The sequence below is a fragment of the Opisthocomus hoazin genome, chromosome 3 (assembly GCF_030867145.1).
Source record: "Opisthocomus hoazin isolate bOpiHoa1 chromosome 3, bOpiHoa1.hap1, whole genome shotgun sequence".
NCBI lineage: Eukaryota > Metazoa > Chordata > Aves > Opisthocomiformes > Opisthocomidae > Opisthocomus > Opisthocomus hoazin.
In genome coordinates this window covers 108,395,539-108,412,999 of record NC_134416.1, presented here as the reverse complement: position 1 = coordinate 108,412,999, position 17,461 = coordinate 108,395,539, and the positions used below count along the sequence as shown (strand labels likewise).

Genomic DNA, 17,461 nt, shown 5'->3' with positions numbered 1-17,461 from the left:
CCGGTGTCTGAGTCTCGCTCCCCAGCCCAGGGTAAGAGAGGTCGGCCAGTACAGGTGTGCTGGAGATGTACTTCGCACCAGCAGAACCAACTTCTTGTGGCTGGAGTTGTGCCGACAGACATTTTGCTGATGAAAAGGTGCGTTAAGAAGAATCTCTTCAAGCTTTCCAAAGAAAAACAGGTTTTACCAGTTCACTCTGTTGGGGACACATTGCTGTTGTCTAATAAGGTACTATTTTTGCATACATTTTAGCAAAGCATATAATTCCCTGGATGCCCGTCTTACCTGGGAAAATGGCCTTGCATGTAGAATGGGACATTTTGCTGTCGATACACTTTGCTAGGAAATGTCATTATAGGTAGATAGCATAAAAGGGGGATTTAAAAGTGTACATCAAAAGACTATGTGTAGACTTAATTCTGAATGTATAAAATAGCAGTGATATCTTGCAAAGATATTAATCCCTGAGGGAAAAGCAAGTTCTTGCAGGATTCTTTTCCTTTTCTATTGATTTCATTTACTGTAGGTTTGTTGTAGTCGTTCAGTTTTGCTAGAAAGAATTGCAGAGCATAATCTTCTTCACTTGTATATTTTATTGCTTCTGCATCTGTTTCCATCATCTTTTACGTGCCTTGTCAGCTGCATGGAAAGAGTGGGCAAGAAGCCTCTGCAAAATGTACAGCTAAGGTGCTTCCACAAATTATTTCAAGGACTTCAACAAAGCCTCACCTGGTGTCTTTTCCTAAGCTTTTCTTGTCTAATTTATATGGGACTTCACAATGTTACATTTCTTCCAGCTGGAACAGCGTAGAAGCTGGTGATGCTGTGTCGTGTGAAACTGCTTCAACCACTTCATGCCAAATCGTAGTACCATTTGTGTCACTTCTGAAGAAATTACTTTTCAGAAATAAACGTGCTGCTGCCAAAACTGAAGAATTTCATACAGATTAGAAAGTAGAGGAAGAAGTGTTAGTTTGAACTTTCAGGAACGATTACTTCCTTTTCAGTGTTTTTGGTCACCTGCTTCATATGAAGATGGTGGGTTAATTTAGTCACTAACATAAATGTTCTACTTATAAGCAGCAAGAGCATGGAGGTCTAGCTACGAACCTGTAATATTACTGGTGAATGAGTTGAAAGAAATTAAATCAATTATAAATTACAAAAAATGACTATAGGCAATTTGTGCAGTGCAGGAAGAGGGAGATAAGGGCAGGAGAGTACTCAAAATGTAATTTTCATTGTATTGATGTCATATGAGTTCCTAAATCTTGAAAGAGGTTACTAGAAATGATGAAACTAGTTAAAAGAAATCTGAGAAAGAAATCCGCAAGAGAAATTAATGTGTGGCGATTACTCTGAGATGAAAGATTTTTGTTCTCCTTGTGATTATACAGGAATGCTTGTTTCATGATGAAAATTTGAGCTGAAATGGACACACAGGGTCACATTAATCTAATCTGATTTACCTGTGTGAAAGTTAAGTGTTTTGTCTGTACATGTCTTACGATAGAGTGAATAATTATTCATGATTGTCTCTCCTCATTTACAGTAGAAGTGAAGGGACTGGCTTAGACGAGATACCTAGCAATGTGTAGTGGTGAAGTACCCAATGGCTTCCCCCAGAATTACACTTATGCTCAGCATCTTCTTGCAAGATAGCTCTGCTCCTGCTTGGAAGCTTACCCATATCCAAAGAGAATACATTAATAGCGATCAAGTTGATAATGACCAGGTACAATTACAAAAGATGAACTAAGTAGGATAGAGAACTCATTTGCCTTGAGTGAAACCCTTCAGTTCTTGCCCCAGAAGAGCGCTGGGCATGGAAGTGCTGTTCCATGGTGTCACTGAGTGGGTGTGAGGCTAGGCACAACTCAAGTGAGGCAGGTGTTGGTCTCTTCTCACAAGTAACTAGCAATAGGATGAGAGGAAGTGGCCTCAAGTTGCATCACAGAAGGTTCAGATTGGATATTAGGAAAAATTTAGTTGCTGAAAGAATGGTCAAGCATTGGAACAGGCTACCCAGGGAAGTGGTGGAGTCACCACCCTGGGAGGTGTTCAAAAAACGTGTAGACGTGGCACTTCAGGACATGGTTTAGCAGGCATGATGGTGTTGGGTTGATGGTTGGACTTGATGATCTTGGAGGTCTTTTCCAACCTTAATGATTCTGTGATAAGTCTTTTCCCGGGTGATGCAGTTCAAAGGGTCGTGGCTGCATAGAAGTCAAGCAGTGCACTACAGGCTGAAGAAGCCCATTTGTAAGTTACAGTTTTGCTTCATCTTGACGTTCCTGGGCAAATGGGCATGAGAGAGTAAACAGAGCAGATTTTAGGCCCAGGCAGAGGAGGAGGTCATGACTCGCTATGCCTTTCCTGAGGCACACAACTGAATTTCCTGAGGTGTCCGTTAATGCTACAGCTGTATGCTTCCCCCTTTATGCATGGCTTGTGTACAGAATGTACCAGGAGACTGGCTGAGCATCCATAGGTATGTTATAGGTGCAGATAAAGATATCTGCAGGTGGCCAAGCCGACAAACGCCAGCTGGAAACACTATACTTAGGAACAACGTAGAGAAATGCAAGAGGGCCCTTTTGTGACATTGTCTGCAAACCTCACTTGCTAGTCTCTCATCTCACGTAGACTTCCTGTAATTATATGTTTAAAACATGTCTTTGAATAGCATGAGACCTGTGGACAGAAATTATTTTACCCAGGAACACGCAGTGGTTGAATTTTTTTCAGATGGAAGATCAATAATCAGGCATGGCTTGAGAAGCCAGTCACACTTTGAAAAGCCCTTTGTGAGCAGAAGTGAGAAACACCCTTCAAACTTGTAGCACAGGACTGGTGGAGTAGTTGTCTAGTAAGAAGAAAGGAAAACTGGAGGTAGTCCTGGACAACGATTTTTCCAGCCTATGCTATGTGACAATGCATTTATGCACACCTGGACCTTTCACGTTGTGATGTTTTGAAGTAAATTAATTCTGTGTACCTGGAGCCTGGTCAGAACTGCAATGAAGCACTGTGCTGAGATAATGTTGGAGTATGTACGCTGCACTTCAGTATGAAAGCTTTTTATAGTTTTACCATCAGAATGCTGAACTATTAACAGAAAGATTTTGAAATTTAGTGTTTTACATTTAGTATGTGTCTTACCTAAATCATTCTACAGAAGGAAGGACTATTATCCCAGCTCCAGTTATAAGGCAAGAGATGCCTACGTGATCATGAGGCTTTTCATGAGTTTCTTCCAAATAATGAGTTTCTGGTGCAAGAGTGTAGTTTTTAAATCAGAAGCCTTATCTATCTATTATTCTTACATATTGTAAAGCCAAGGAACCCCAGTCATGAGCCCAGCGCTTCTCTATGGTAGGTGCTGTAGAAACACAAAATGTGGTGTCAGTCCCTGCCTGTCAAAGCTGAATTTAGTGTGCAGGGTCAGGCTTTCAGAGTAACCGTGAGCCTGTGCTGCTGTCGGCTGAACACAGTTTTTAACCTTTTAATATATACAGGTGTTCTGGCTGTTCCGATTTTTGCACAGGAATACCAAACAGACATTAATAGCATCCCAAGCTATGACAGATAAGCTGGTGCCTTGGTATCTCTGAGGGTGTCTTAATGTCTTGAAGGTGTATCACACTGTGATGGTTTTTGTGTTCTTCTCCCTGCTCTGCCTGTTGTTCTTGAAGAAAAGACCATTTTGTAAGACACTAAACAGTCAGCTTCTGTATTGGTGAAATTTTGCCAAGTAAGTTGCATCTGGGGGCAATGAATATATATGGAGTGAATTTGTCCAGCTGTACTTATACCCCTGAAAAAATGAGATTCGTAACTGAATTTTTGAACTGCACTGTAGACTTGGTCTTTCTGCCAAGTGGCAGCCCCTCATGTATTTCTTTGTAGTTTTTATTTTTTCAAATCTTTAATAGCCCCGATGTGTAAGGAGATCTAGTGATATTAAAAGATATTATAAGACCCAAACCCTCAAAATCCAACTTTGTCTGAATGAGAGAACATTATTAAAGGAACAGAAATTTGCTTTTACTTACACAGAAGAAATAGAGCGGTACTGGAGCCCACAGGCAGAGCCAGAGGAAATAGACCCAAAGAGTCAATTCATTTTTTGATCTGTGACATAAATTAGGGCAGCAAGTTGCGCTGTCCTCCGTGGAGAATGTCCAGTGTTCAGATATGCAGGGGTAAAGGAAAAAACCCTCAAGAACTAAGCCAGCCATTTGTTCAGATATGTGGGCTGAACTACAGAGAAAAAGGAAGACCATAACCATATTCCATAAAAGTGTTTGTAGTTAATGACTAATATCTTGTGTTGCTCTTGGGACTGAAGTGATTACTTTATCTTATGTAATTTGAAAGATTGAATGTTATTGCAGTATATGGTTATTAACTTTGAAAAAATAGCTGAAGTTTTAAGTGGGATTCTGTTTAATGCTGGTTTTGTCATTGATTTTGTTGCGAATGCTTAGGAGGGCTTCTGGGAATGGGAGACGTAGACTTGGGCAAAGGTAGGAAGATGGAAAGGAGCAGGGGAGGAGGGCTGAGGAATTCATAGCTTCAGAAGCAGAAACATAAAAGTATTGGAAACTAAAAGTATCAGTTCAAGGTGGGAAAAAATAGGGAAAACTCCTCCTTGTTGTTGCTTTGGTTTGCTCTTTCCTTTTCTTGCTATTCTCGTTTTCCTGTCCTTTTCTGCTCTTGTCATCCATTTCTTCCTGTCAGAAAAGTTTTCCTCCCAGGTATTTGGCCTGGTGAAATATTGGTAAAATGGGTAGAACGTATGTTAATTATGTATTAGAAGAAAGATGAATCTGGTGTATGGCTTCTCTGGGTAGAAATGTTTTTAATAGGCTGTTCCTCTAGTATGTGCCCAGCTATTTTGATTGTGGAACAAAAACAGAAATATGTGTTAAAAATTCAGTCAAAGCCTGTAAAGTTCTTTTGCTTAATTTTCAGGTGGAGCAAACAGAACAGTTCAGTCTGACCCAGGAGGCAAATCTGTGGTCTCAAAGTGACTATTATTATTAGAAAATTATTCCACATATAAGATTTAGAAAGATAAGTTCTTTTTTTCACAGAATAGACGTAATTGAATGTTTATTTCTTTTCTTGAGTTCTTGAGGAGTGGCTTAGTTAGCATGCATAGTCTGAAAGCCAAGTCCTTATTTTAGGAGGTAATTTAGACTGAACTGCACACAGGAGCCTGAATGCATCAGTTTGAGTTAGAGAATAATGTGACAGTGTTGATTTTGGCTTTCACTGAAGAGAGAAGTTCGGAAGGAAACTTCAGTAAGCTTTTTGGCCTCAGCTGCTTAACGTCCCAGCCACCTGACCTTGCTCTTTCAGAAGTTCTTCTGTATTAGACTGACACCTTGTATTTTTTTATTCCGTGTAACACCTTTGATTCCCAACATACGGGATTTTTATCTGAAGTAGGAAATGATTTTAAATGGCTTATTTTTAACACAGGTAAACATGATTTATATAATTGCTATGGCTGTCATGTAGAATATGCATTCCTAGTCTCTCGCTGTGTATAGCAGAAATATTTATTGTGCAGAAGCGGTTTTTCAAAGCCTTGTTCATAAGCTGTCCATTAATCACATAGAGCTCAAATGTGGGCAGAGGTCTTTGTTTCAGGAATTTCTGATGTTTTGTGTCAAGTCACATGTTCATTATATCTGTAACTTACTTTCTGCACAGTTTAAAGCGATGATTTGTTTTATAAAACTTGATGTGTAGTCTGTGTGTCCTTGAGAATCTGTTCACTCCTCTTCCCACCGCTTCAATTTCTGAATTTGCTCCATTAACAGCCATGGTTTGGACTCAAAGCAGAAGATCAAATTCAGGTCTTCGTTTCTGGAACTCATCCCAGCTTTCAGCTACATACACTTTGGGTATATTAATTTTTGGGCATTTTGTGAAGAACAACTTGTATGCAGGCTGTTGTATGCTCCTGACTTTGCCTCAATCCAAGATCAAAATTTAATTTCTTTCACTTCTTAGTAACTGCTGAGTATAACAATTTGAAGACCCAGTTTAGGCTGTATTGCAAGAAAGATTTCTTTATTGGCAGTTTTACAGGAGTAGTGAAAATTGTTAAATAAAAACCAGCGTAGATATAGAAAGAAGTGTGACTGAAGTGTATAACAAAAGAGTTTTGTCAACCTGTTCATAACACTATGTTGCAAAATTGTTTTAAAAAATCTTGTACAGTGCAAAATGTCTTGCCTCACACTCCTTGAAGGTAAACGTTTCTGTCTGCGGGTGTTTCTGAGGATTCAGTGGTATGTAATCCGTGATTTCTGGGAGGTCATTGTATGCGCCTCAGTGAGCAGTGATGAAGCTTCCCATCCTGGCTGATCAAATTTAGCTTTCATTTTACAATGTTTTTTTGAGAATAGTTTGCTTGGTCTGCATTTAAGTGTAAACTGATTCATCTGAGCTGGAAGCTGAAGTGCAGGACAGATAGATATGACTTCTTAAGGAAGATAAGGACTCTTGAGCTCCCTGCTAAGACACAGCTGCGATGATGCAACCTTCTGGAGTCAGACTGGGCTGTCTCAGCCCGCAGTGTGGGAAGCCAGTCAAGCTGTTTTATCCTTTCCTTTTCTGTCTTTGGCTACCTGACACGCAAAGCTTCCAGCAATTTTCTTCTGGTGGCTGGTCAAGTTGTTCACGTGAGGCAGCAGGAGCCTGGCAACACACGAACCTTTGAGGGCCATTTAGGGAAAGCTCGTATGTCAGGAAAGCTTTATCCATTGGGCTGTGTTATTTCAAGCAGTGATGCTGTGATTGCCCCACCAGGTCCCTGGAATCTGCTGTTGTGGACAGGGCTGCTTGTCAGAACCTCAGCCTGGTTTTTGCCACATTTAAAGCTGTTCTGTGTTAGTTCTTTCTGTCACGACTCACATTCACTTGACTTCTTTGCATACTGCTTGCCACAGTTCAGTGTATTTATACATATATATGTGCTGTGAAAAGCTTTGGGTTGCGCTCTCACTCAACAGCATGGTTAACTGCACGTTTAACTTCTAAGCCACCTGGTCATTTCCAGTCAGAAGGATGTTTAGAAGCATGCTTTAGTCTTGTTGAGATCCCCAAAGTAAGTCTTCAGATGCTCTAAGTCAATGCTACACTGACTTGGGGCTTTACAAATAGGAAGTTGGAGAAGAGATCAGAGACAAAATAACTGAAGATGCAGAGTGCAGGGGAGATTTGCAAGTGCTGATCTGAGAAGGAATTCTAATTATCTGAATTTTCCTTTTCCTGTAGTGTGGGGTTTGTGTTTTTTTTTCCACCCCCTCTCTGAGCAGAGGGAATTCTTTGCTGAAATAGGTTTGACTGCAGACACTTGAGAAGCTTGTGGTCTGGAGGCTGATAATTGTACGAGGATCATCCAAAAGACAAGTTCTGCAACTAGGTATTTATTCATAACTCAGATGACAATGTTTTCAGCTGCTAGGCAGATAGCTGGGTACAGCTTTTTTTTGTCTGCTACATGATGCAAAAACCTGTGATATGTCCCAGTCCCTCCAAAACAAAACCCAAATCCCCCCCCCCCCAAAAAAAAACCAAAAAATTTTCCTGATATAAAATCAAAATATTCATTACAGAATTAAAGTGCATAGCAAATCCATTAGATATAAAGTGTGAAGAAAAAAAGAGTTACAGCGAAAACCGTTCTTATATGAAAATAGTGAAAAAGCACAAATCTTAAATGTAAAGCTTGGCTTATCAGAATATAGCCCCATTCTGCTCATCTTCTGTCATATCCTTTTTTTTTCTTCCTGTCCAAACTACCAGTAATCATCAGTGACGTGGGGAAGGAGGTTCATCACCCCCTATCATGTGTACTTAAAGGAGCATCAGTGAATTAATTAACACTGATGCTTAACCTGGCATGTTTAGGTTTCATGTTTAATGCCTCTGTTGAGATTAAACAGTGGCCATTCAAAACCCTCATGAATATTGCTCCAGGTGCTCGACTGTACCTCTGGAGGAGGGGGTGGATGGTGTTAGTCAGTCTGCAGACACATCCATACGTATGTGAAAGTCTGGCACTTCTGAAATGAATAGGAGTTTTGCTGTCGAGGCAGGAGTTGATCATCTTAGAAAGACAAGCTGCAAGCGTGGGGAAGCTACACCACTGCAATGAATTATCTTCCCTTCTTCATAGCCATCAAAATAGAATTACTTTTACATACTGGAGTATGGAGAGAAATAGCATTTTCAGCTTGGAAAAGAAACGATTTATGGTTAAGTCTTTGACTTAAAAGTCAAAGCTCAAAATCTTTCCCAAACACGAATTTCAATACATTCTGTGTAGTCGCTATCCTTTCTCTAAAAATAACTCAGTCAACAGTAGCAAATCATGCAGTTCTTCATGCACTGTGGCATGGTCTGCAGATCTCCGAGGTCAGGCTAGCTCAAAGTCTGTTGGTTGGTCTAAGCATGCTAGTTTGAGCAGCTCTGCCATGAGGTGCGTCTCGAGTTCACACCCAGTCCTCTATTTCTTAGGACTTCCACAGTGCAAGTGATAAACTGTCTGCTTTCGAAGGTCAGAAAGTGCAAAATCTTGCATATGAGCACAGGAGAAGGGACAAAGCCAAATATTTAGACTCTTCTGGGAAGTGCCGTTATGAAGTTGACCAAATTCCTGTAGCAGTGCAATACTGCTGAGGTTGCAGGTGAAGCACAGAGGGGTTCTGCTGAGGACTTGGTGTTCCCCGTAAATAGGCAGGTTCAAATTAATTAAAAGAATCAAAGTGATGACTGTGTCTCTCTTGCCAAGCTTGTTACGCCTGCCCCTATTAAAACAGGACTCTGGACTGTGTCATCTCAGCATTGAACGTGACAACGTATCTCAGGATGTCATCAGCGCCCAAATAGCGGGAGCTGTCTCCTTTCTGACGGCAGAGGCAGGGGTCAGAAAGTAGACTTCTGCCTCCAGCATCCTGCATGATGGCGAGGAGGCTGCCGAGTTCGAAGTCTCCAAAAACTTAGAGTTTAAATTAACACCGGGGGAGGCAGGTGTGGCCTTGGTCTAGATGGATAGCTGAGAGGTGTACAGTGATACTACGTGACTCGGGAGCACGCTGCCAGTGCTGATGGTGAAGAGTCAAGCCTGCCGCGCATGCACGCATTCTTTCAGCATAAGTGTCTTTATTTAGGCATTAGTTTAAGTTTTAAAAAGCTCTGAGCCTTTGCCAGCGCAGCTGGGCTCTCGGCTGATCTCAAAATCAGGATGATGGCTAAACACGGACTTGGGTCCTGGTGTTGAAAAAATCCCCATTCAATGACTCGGTGCTCCTGCCCTGTAAATGAAGGATGGTATGAATATTTACTTTCCTGGCAGAAATGTTGCATCATTAATACCTGTACAGCTCTTCAGTATTAAATATTCTTGTCTTTTTATATTTAGTGCTGCCTAAAAGAGACTTGTGTATGTGGGCGCAGTGGCTTTTCCCAGGGGCAGCAGCCCAGGAATCCCCTGGTTGGAGGCGTGATGCTAATGCGACAGCGCCTGGCATCCCACTGCTCTGTTTCTTCCAGATGCCTCGAAAGAGGCAATTTCAGTCCTCTCAGATGCTGGTAATGATGTTAATGCTGCGTAGGCTTGGTCTGGTCTGTCAGCCCAGGTGAAATGTTCTGAGCAGGAAATTCGTGTTTCCATGTCTTGTAAAGCACAACCGAGTGAGGTGTGGAAGTGCTCAGCTCTAAGGCCAGCGGAGGGAAGTGCTGTGTAGCGTTATGGAGCATTTCTCAGAGTCTGTCTGAAACTTCGGACACAGATTGCCAAGAGTCCAGCTTTATGACCACGTTTGGTTCCTGGACACGGTGATGTGCCCAGTCTCACTGCGGTTTTTGATGCAAGAACTTTCCGGTAGCCTTTAGATTCTTCATTTGGCAGTTTCTTGTAGGCTTTTCTGTCTTGCCACTTCACCCTTTTTTTTTTTCCCTTGCTAAATAGGTGAACATTTTACAAGCAATTTTTCATGATGTAAACTTAAGCTCTTGAATTTTTATCTTGTTTGTTTGTTTATTGCAGCTGGTGCTCAGGATAAAATCGGCTGGGCATTTGGCTTGGGTTTGGAGAGGCTGGCCATGATCCTGTACGATATCCCTGACATCCGGCTGTTCTGGAGTGAAGATGAACGCTTCTTGAAACAGTTTATTGTGCCTCACATTTGGCAAAAAATAAAGTTCCAGGTAAGATAATATATCTATGATGATAATTTTCTGTCGGTAAGAAGTGTGTGTAGCCCTAGAGAATATCACATAATTAACATTCCGTGCCATTAGCAGATTAGGTTTTAAAGCAACAGCTTTATAGCTATCATGATTCTCTGATACACTGCAATAAAATCCAGCTTTTGATAACATTTTTTTCAACCAGATGATGTTGTGAGTTGCTGCTGATATGCAATGAATATCTCTGTTCTGAGTAATAGTTAAGCGTATATTTAACTTTTAAATTTATCCAGAATAGGGATGGATTTAGGCCTGTGTCTGGTTTGGGTATGTTCTTGAGTTGTGTCCATAATTCTGTTTCGTTATAAAAGTGTGTTTGATGCTGAGCATTCAAATATCATAACACATTCCCAATTTTTCCCATTGTTTTCAGTCTACATTCGTTGAAGTTGATGTGAGTTGTATTTTTAAACTTTGGCAAAACGCTTTGTGCATGTGCCTCGCCATCTTCAGGACATCAGCCCTTTCCTCCAGGTGATGGTGGGGGAAGAGTGCAGGCTGAGCTTGTATTTCTTTCATGAGTCCTCTACTGAGGTGATTTTTGTAGTTGGCAGCCTTGTCTTACTTTTCGTAGTTGCAAAGGAATGGAGCGTAGCTGGACTGAGTGGAGATGCCACTTCCATAATGCTCTTCAGCATGGGCACGGGAAGGCTGGAGTCAGGTGGTAGCGCTGGTCTTTGGGGGAGTTCAGCTGGCAGAGCGGGGTAGATGCTTGACGAAGTCTGAAGTGCTAAAGCACCAAAACACTTTTTGCTGTTGCCTTTTGCCATTTTACTTGTTTTATTTGTGAACAGCTTGATTATGTGTTTTAAGAATTGAAAATACAGAGGGGGAAATCAACAGTGAAAATGCTTAGATGAGATTTGAGCAGTCCTCACATCAAACCAGTAGCAGTATCCATTTTTTAATTCATGGCAATTCCGTCACATCATCTCTGGTAGAGTCAAAAAGTCAAAATAGTGTCTGGATAGGTCTGGGGGGTGGGTTGGGGTTTTTTGGTTAGGGTTTTTTTTGTCTTGTTTTGGGTTTTTTTGGTGATACTGGTATTGGGGTATTCAGATTGTAGTTATCACAGAAAGAAGACAGGTTTTTAACACTGTTCCTGAAGGTGGGTCTGCCTATAGGTTTCCCTGATCTCCTACAGGATGTTTGCTGTTCTTTTAAGTAAGGAGTGCTCAAGTCGTCTTCTGTTCAGCCCATAACTTTCTGTTTGCCTTTGCTCCTGAGCAGCACAGATTGTGTCTTGGTTTATAGATTGCAATCTGCTCTCTGGTGGACCTAAGAGGAGATTTCTTCCTTGCTTTGAAATTGTAGATCCAAGCCTCAGACTGATATTAGCAGTAGTTTGGGGTTTTGGGGAAAGGCACAGATTGTCAGTGATGCTGAAGGGGAGCCAAAGAGAGGGCTGACTGTCTGGCTTCTCTAAGTTGCGTAGCATTTTCATGTTCAGCTTCAGATGAAGTCAGCTGTAGTGAACCAATCTGAAGATGACAGAGGCATAGATTACTGTGGATAGACTCAGAGGGAAGCACACAGTTTGTAGGAAGCTAAAAGTGAAAGGAAAATTTTCCTTTTTTTAGTTCGTGCTGTTTGGTAACCTTAGGTGAGCAGGAGTCACGAGGAGCACATTGTCTTGCATTGTTTTGCTGGGTAAATGTGTTATCAAAAGGAGAGTGGTGGCAAGGCCTTGGCAGGTCTTTAAGCACTTTCTCTTGATGAGCAGCATTGATTTCAGCTTGCTTTGGTTCAGCTTGGAACAGGGAGAAAAGTTCTACCACCCAGGACTGATGTTGAGAGTCTTGAAATTGAGGCTTGGTGGCTGAAATACGTTTTGAAGTAAGAACATGAATCAGGAGATAGGAATCAATGGCTGGGGGACTTCAAGGAAAAGAAATTGTCAGCTGCTACTGTGCTCTAACTTGGACCAAAGGGAAAGACCAGAGTGATATTACTGGGCCATTGCTTTATCACATTAATGTGTTGGCAGTTGTCACGTCCCAGCGAAGAGGCCACTGGAAAGTATGCAGGCTGGGAGAAGGAGGGGTACAGGAGGAAAGATGAAGTATTTTGAGTCTTTTCTTTCTCTCTTCTGAAGAGAAGATATGGCCAATGTTTAAGAAACAGATTTTTGCTCTGGTATCAGGCACTTCTTAGGGACCTTTTTACCTTTTTTCTTTTTTTTTTTTTCTTCTTTCTCCTTTCCCTTTTAACACATACATATACACATCCTACTTGGATGTCCCATCTTCAGTTTTGGTAGAATAATTCTCCATAACTCTTACTGTATATTTGTCAACTCTGTCTCTGAACAGAAGAGACTAGAGGCGTGCTTGTTTTTCTGTTTAAAAGGAAGTCTGTGTCCAGCTTTCGTTTGGTACCTTATACTGAGCTTTTTTGAGCTCAGTACTGTACATACTGCTAGTACATACTGGCATTGCTTTTTAAAGGGTTAGTGACCCTTTTAATGAGAGTACTGTGAAATAATCCTTGGTGCTACCATAAGATCTCAGGTGATGGCTGTTAATAAGCCAGTTTTTCTTTCTTTCCGTTCTGTGTTATTTTTCAGGAATGCTGTAAAACCAAGTTAGCAGACCTTCTGCATCTGTCTGCTTCCTGAAGAGTCATAATTAATAAATCCCGTGGTTTGTTCATATCGTATTTGAAAGAAAACTTTTAGCCTGTCTTCTAGTGTTGAAGTTGTAAGAAATCTCAATGGATATCAAAAAAGTGTCAGACTTTCTGCATGCGAGGCCATGCAGTATTTTTCAGCCTGGCTGAACTGAACCAAGACAAACTAGATGTTTTGAGAGCCTTTCATTACACAGATGGAATCCTGCAGCCTCGGGCAGCCTGGGTACCACTCTGTGTGCTGAAATGAGATAGGCCTCTCAACCTTTGGATGCTTCCTCCCATCCTTTCTTATAATCTGAATATTATCCACCAACATAAATGCTTTTCTTTTTGTTCACTGAAATGTTTTTTGAATACACAAAGTCCATGCTACGTAGCAGTAACCTTTAATAATAGCCGGGCTAAATATACTCTTGTACAAAAATGGAATTTATTTGGAGCATTTTCTTCGGACTTACAGTAGATGTTTTGTGCCTTATAACAGCCTGAATGTGTCAGACTTGTTTCTGTGTCATCAGTTGTTCACTGTATGCGTGCAGGCTTCAGCAGGTGACAGAGCTGCTGGGAAAAGCTGACCGTGCTTGCACCGTTGTGGCCACTCAGCGCAGCAGCGTTGGAGAGCAGCCCCCCACAGAGCAGGTTGCTGCCCTGGTTTGGGTTGCCGAATGGCTGACTGGGCACAAGTGACAGCAGCGTCGGGGAGCGGAGGCTGGTACCTCGCCTTCAGCCACTGGCCTAGGCCTTCTGCTCAGGCTGTGAAATGAAGAGCTGGGGCCGGACAGGGCAGGAAAGACTAAGCACCTGCAAGGCGTAATGTAACCAAACAAATGGCGTGGATGCAGTCTAGTGCGCTGTGTTACGTCTCTGTTCGCCAGGGCTCGGAGCAGAGCTGCGTGTAACCGCTTTTCGGTTCGTGCTGAGCCAGCGTTCTTACCAAACAAAGATGTGTCCGTGGGCTGACAAGTCTCGAGAAGAGGTACAAAAATGACATGACGTTTGGGGAAGGCAGGCGGTCACGGCTCAGATGAGGTGCGGTGTGCCCAGGGGTGCTGATGAGGACAAATGGTCTCTGGTGGCAGGACGGTTCCTGGAACCTCCATCATTTCACTGCCGTGGCGAGCAAGTGGCGTGTGGTCTCAGTTGGCTGGTGATGCGTTCTCTCCTCAAAGTCACGTTCATTTGATGCTGCTGGCGGCTGAGGCGGCTGTTGTTTTAAAGAACTGTTTATTTCGACTGCAGATGAGCCTTGTGGCCCGAACTAAGCTCGAGCAGAAGCATGTTTATGCTGTTCTAAGGGAGGCACTGGTACAGAGGGAGTCTGGATCAGATTCCTAGCTAAACTGTACACTCCCTCTGTGAGATTATGGGAATTGCTTTCTTCTCCTCCTCATATCTGCAGTACTTCTAATATTCTGCAATATCTGCCATAAGCCTAGCACTACCTACTTTTTACTACCCTCTGCCATCATCTCCAGGGGCTGCTCCTTCCTGGTATCTGCTGGCACGTGCAGTCTCTCCAAACTCCGTTCCTTCGTAATAACCTGTTAGTGTCAATACTCAGAACAACAGACTTTCTAACAGGGATCATTCTGATGGCACCAGGATAGACAAAGCTCCTAGAGCAGCTCTGCGGGTAGACCTGAGGGGCTAGTAACCTTTGGCCGTGGAGTGAGGAGAACTGACGAGCGGCTTGAAGTGATACCCCATCCACCACCCGCACGGCTGTATGTGGCCCTGACCTAGGAGACTGTCTCTGCTTTGAAAAGTGAACAGTCAAGGTTAGTGGAGATGAGAAAAAGTGTATCTTCAGAAAGATGTGGTTGTGTGGAAAGAAGGGACTCGTTGTATGAGAAAGGAAACCACGGTGAGCTCATCTTTCTCCTGTGCAAGCTACCAAAGGCTGGGCGTCAGTCACTCCTGTTTGCCTTTGCTCACTGTGCCTTGGGAATTAAGACCCTGTTCTTAGGAGAAAGGATTTATCCAGTTCAGTTTGCACTGTTTGCTACATGTGTGAGCTCTCTTATTCACACAGTTACACGTACAACTCTTTTATCTTACTGTGCACTTTTCAGTTTTCTGAGACAGTCATCATCCCTGTGCATCTTTCCTGTGCACATACCCGATTGCTGCTGGGAGACGTGTAGCTTGTACTGGAGCTTTAGAATGTGCTGAAAATAAAATGCACTGACAGGTCTAAGAGTAAGCTTTTGCAGATTAAACCATCTTAATCTGTATCCTTTATTCCATGCTTGAGAAGGAGAGCATCTAATGTAGAAGCCAGCCATTTCAACCAGTTTGATCTTACTACATTCACTGCACAAGGTGGGTCTGTCTGATCCATCATTAGTATGCTACTCCATAGAATTTTTATTTATCTTCGTAGTCTGTGATTAGCGTGATTTTCCAGTAAAAAAGTAAATAGATTCACTGGCTGCTACATTTTCAGATATTTTTCATCAAGATTAGGTAACTCCATGTTTAAATGGTTATTCATTTATTATGTTTGCTTTCTAATAGTGCATCTATTAAAGGCAAATATGCAACCATTAGTATGTAAATTTAACTTTCCTGTCTGAACAAATGAGGTACAGCCTCAACTGTGATTTATTGTCTAATTAGTTTTACTGTAATTGAAGATATATAATATGTGTGTGTATGCATGTGGAGGTACAACAGAATAGATCATGGTGTAGCATAAACATTTTATTGGCATGACTGGGAAGGTTGAATTTCTTATGAGTGACTTACGTAGATCATCTTAAATGAGCGTCAGTAAAACCTTTACAGTGCTGTATATCATGTCAGGTTTGTCTGTATACTCTGCAGAAAACTCCTTTTTTTAGTGTTGGATAGCTGTGGAAAGAAGGCAAAAATATCTGTTTAATGGCAGAGACGCTGCACGAAGCTGCGCGAATGGATTAGAAATTGCTTGATCATCAAGTCGTCTCTCATCAGGATGTTGTATCTCATCGTTTGTAACCAGTGCTGGTATTGAAGCTCGAGGAACCTGAGCCCTCTGGCCCTAGTCAGGCAAAGTACTGAAGCGCATGCTGAGCTTCAAACTTGTGAGTAGTCCTGTTTAAAGCAATGGGATAGTTCCTATGCTCAGTCAAACATAACCTAACTGCCTACATAGTTTCAGGTCATCAGAGATCTCCGTGCTTCCTGGGATCCAGCTGGGAGTGATCAGCACCTTGCAGGGCTGAAGCAGATGAAGCTTTCAAAATGGCTGTTGCAAGACTTTAATTTAAACCAGTTTTACTGATCAAGACTTGGGTAAAGAAAGTCAACAAGTAAGCATCTGGAGAGTACATGGAGCTTGAATTCTGATTCTCATTTAAAGATAATTGGCTGAAAACATGGGAATGAAAGAAGAAAATAGGGGCTCAGAAATGGGAGAGAGACAGTGGATGGACAGTCACATGAGACTGAATACAAGAAAAAACTAACCACTGAGATAAGACAAAGTAAGAGGAAGGAAGAAGAGAGAAGAGCTGTACTTTGGGCATTGGGGACAATATGCTAAAGTTTGAGGGTGAACAGAGAAAGTTTAAACAAGATGTGGGAGGGAGGGGGCAGGAAGAAGAGAAAGACACGAAAAAGGAGAATAGGTTCAAGGCAAAAAACTGCAGAGACTGATGCTCAAGTCTTTTTCTAAATCAATCAGAAAGTCTTCCCAGACTTTGTACTGTATGAATGTACTCTTGATCTCCTTTTGAAAAATCAAGAAGTATGAGTGACCGCAGAAATTATGACCACAAGCCATCAAAGCAATTCTGTACTTTAAAGTATTCTCATGAGTCTCGGTGTGGGAGTGGGGAGTGGTGTTGAAAGCAAGGCATGCGTTGCCTGAGAGTAATGATTGAAACATTTATAGAAGCTCTCCGAAACTCAGGCGTACCTCAAAACCAGAAGAGTAGTGATGAAAACTGGTATATCCAATTTTATCTTATCCTAATTTAATTTTGTGTACTTGTAAGTCCATGTCTAAACAATAAGCAGCTTACATACCAATGAACTGCAAATGAGTAATATCGTGGCTTTTCCATCATATGATACAGTAAACAGATGCTCAGACACACATGCAATTCCACTGGAGCACAACTGGCCCTGTGTGCTCAGCCTTTCAAGGTAATGAATTTTCCAAACACATTCAGTGCTTTATTTCTCTGGGTGTTCTTAGCTTTTTATTTCCACAGGTAAAACCTGAGTGAGGATACTTGCACAGCTACTGGTTCTATAGACTGTCTGTCTCCTGTTTAAAAGAGAGGTTGTCTCTGACACTGTACAGAAGTGCAGATACAGGAAGGTGTTGAAGAGTGTTACCTGTATTAGTTCAGTGTGCTAGGAACAGCAATATGGGAAGCAAAGGAGTGCCCTGTCTTATCTTCCTACCACACCTTTACCTTGGCACCATAGTCTTAGGATCTAAGGCTAATTCAGGTTGGAAGGAACCTCAGGAGATCCCTCGGCCCACCTCCTCCTCGAAGTAGACCCAGCTCTGAGGTCAGGCCAGGCCAGGTTGCTCAGGACATTATCCAGTTGGATCTTGAAA

At 42.0% G+C, this 17,461-nt stretch overlaps 1 protein-coding gene across 5 annotated transcripts in view; it reads left to right on the top strand.

Annotated features, from left to right (window-relative positions):
• The window catches only part of FARS2 (phenylalanyl-tRNA synthetase 2, mitochondrial), a 236,682-nt gene that overhangs the window by 131,930 nt on the left and 87,291 nt on the right, over window positions 1-17,461 (top strand). For all 5 annotated transcript variants that reach the window (XM_075417198.1, XM_075417197.1, XM_075417199.1 and 2 more), the window contains one exon: window positions 10,073-10,233. In XM_075417198.1, coding sequence (XP_075273313.1) covers window positions 10,073-10,233 — 161 coding nt within the window. The remainder of the gene's footprint in view (window positions 1-10,072; window positions 10,234-17,461) is intronic.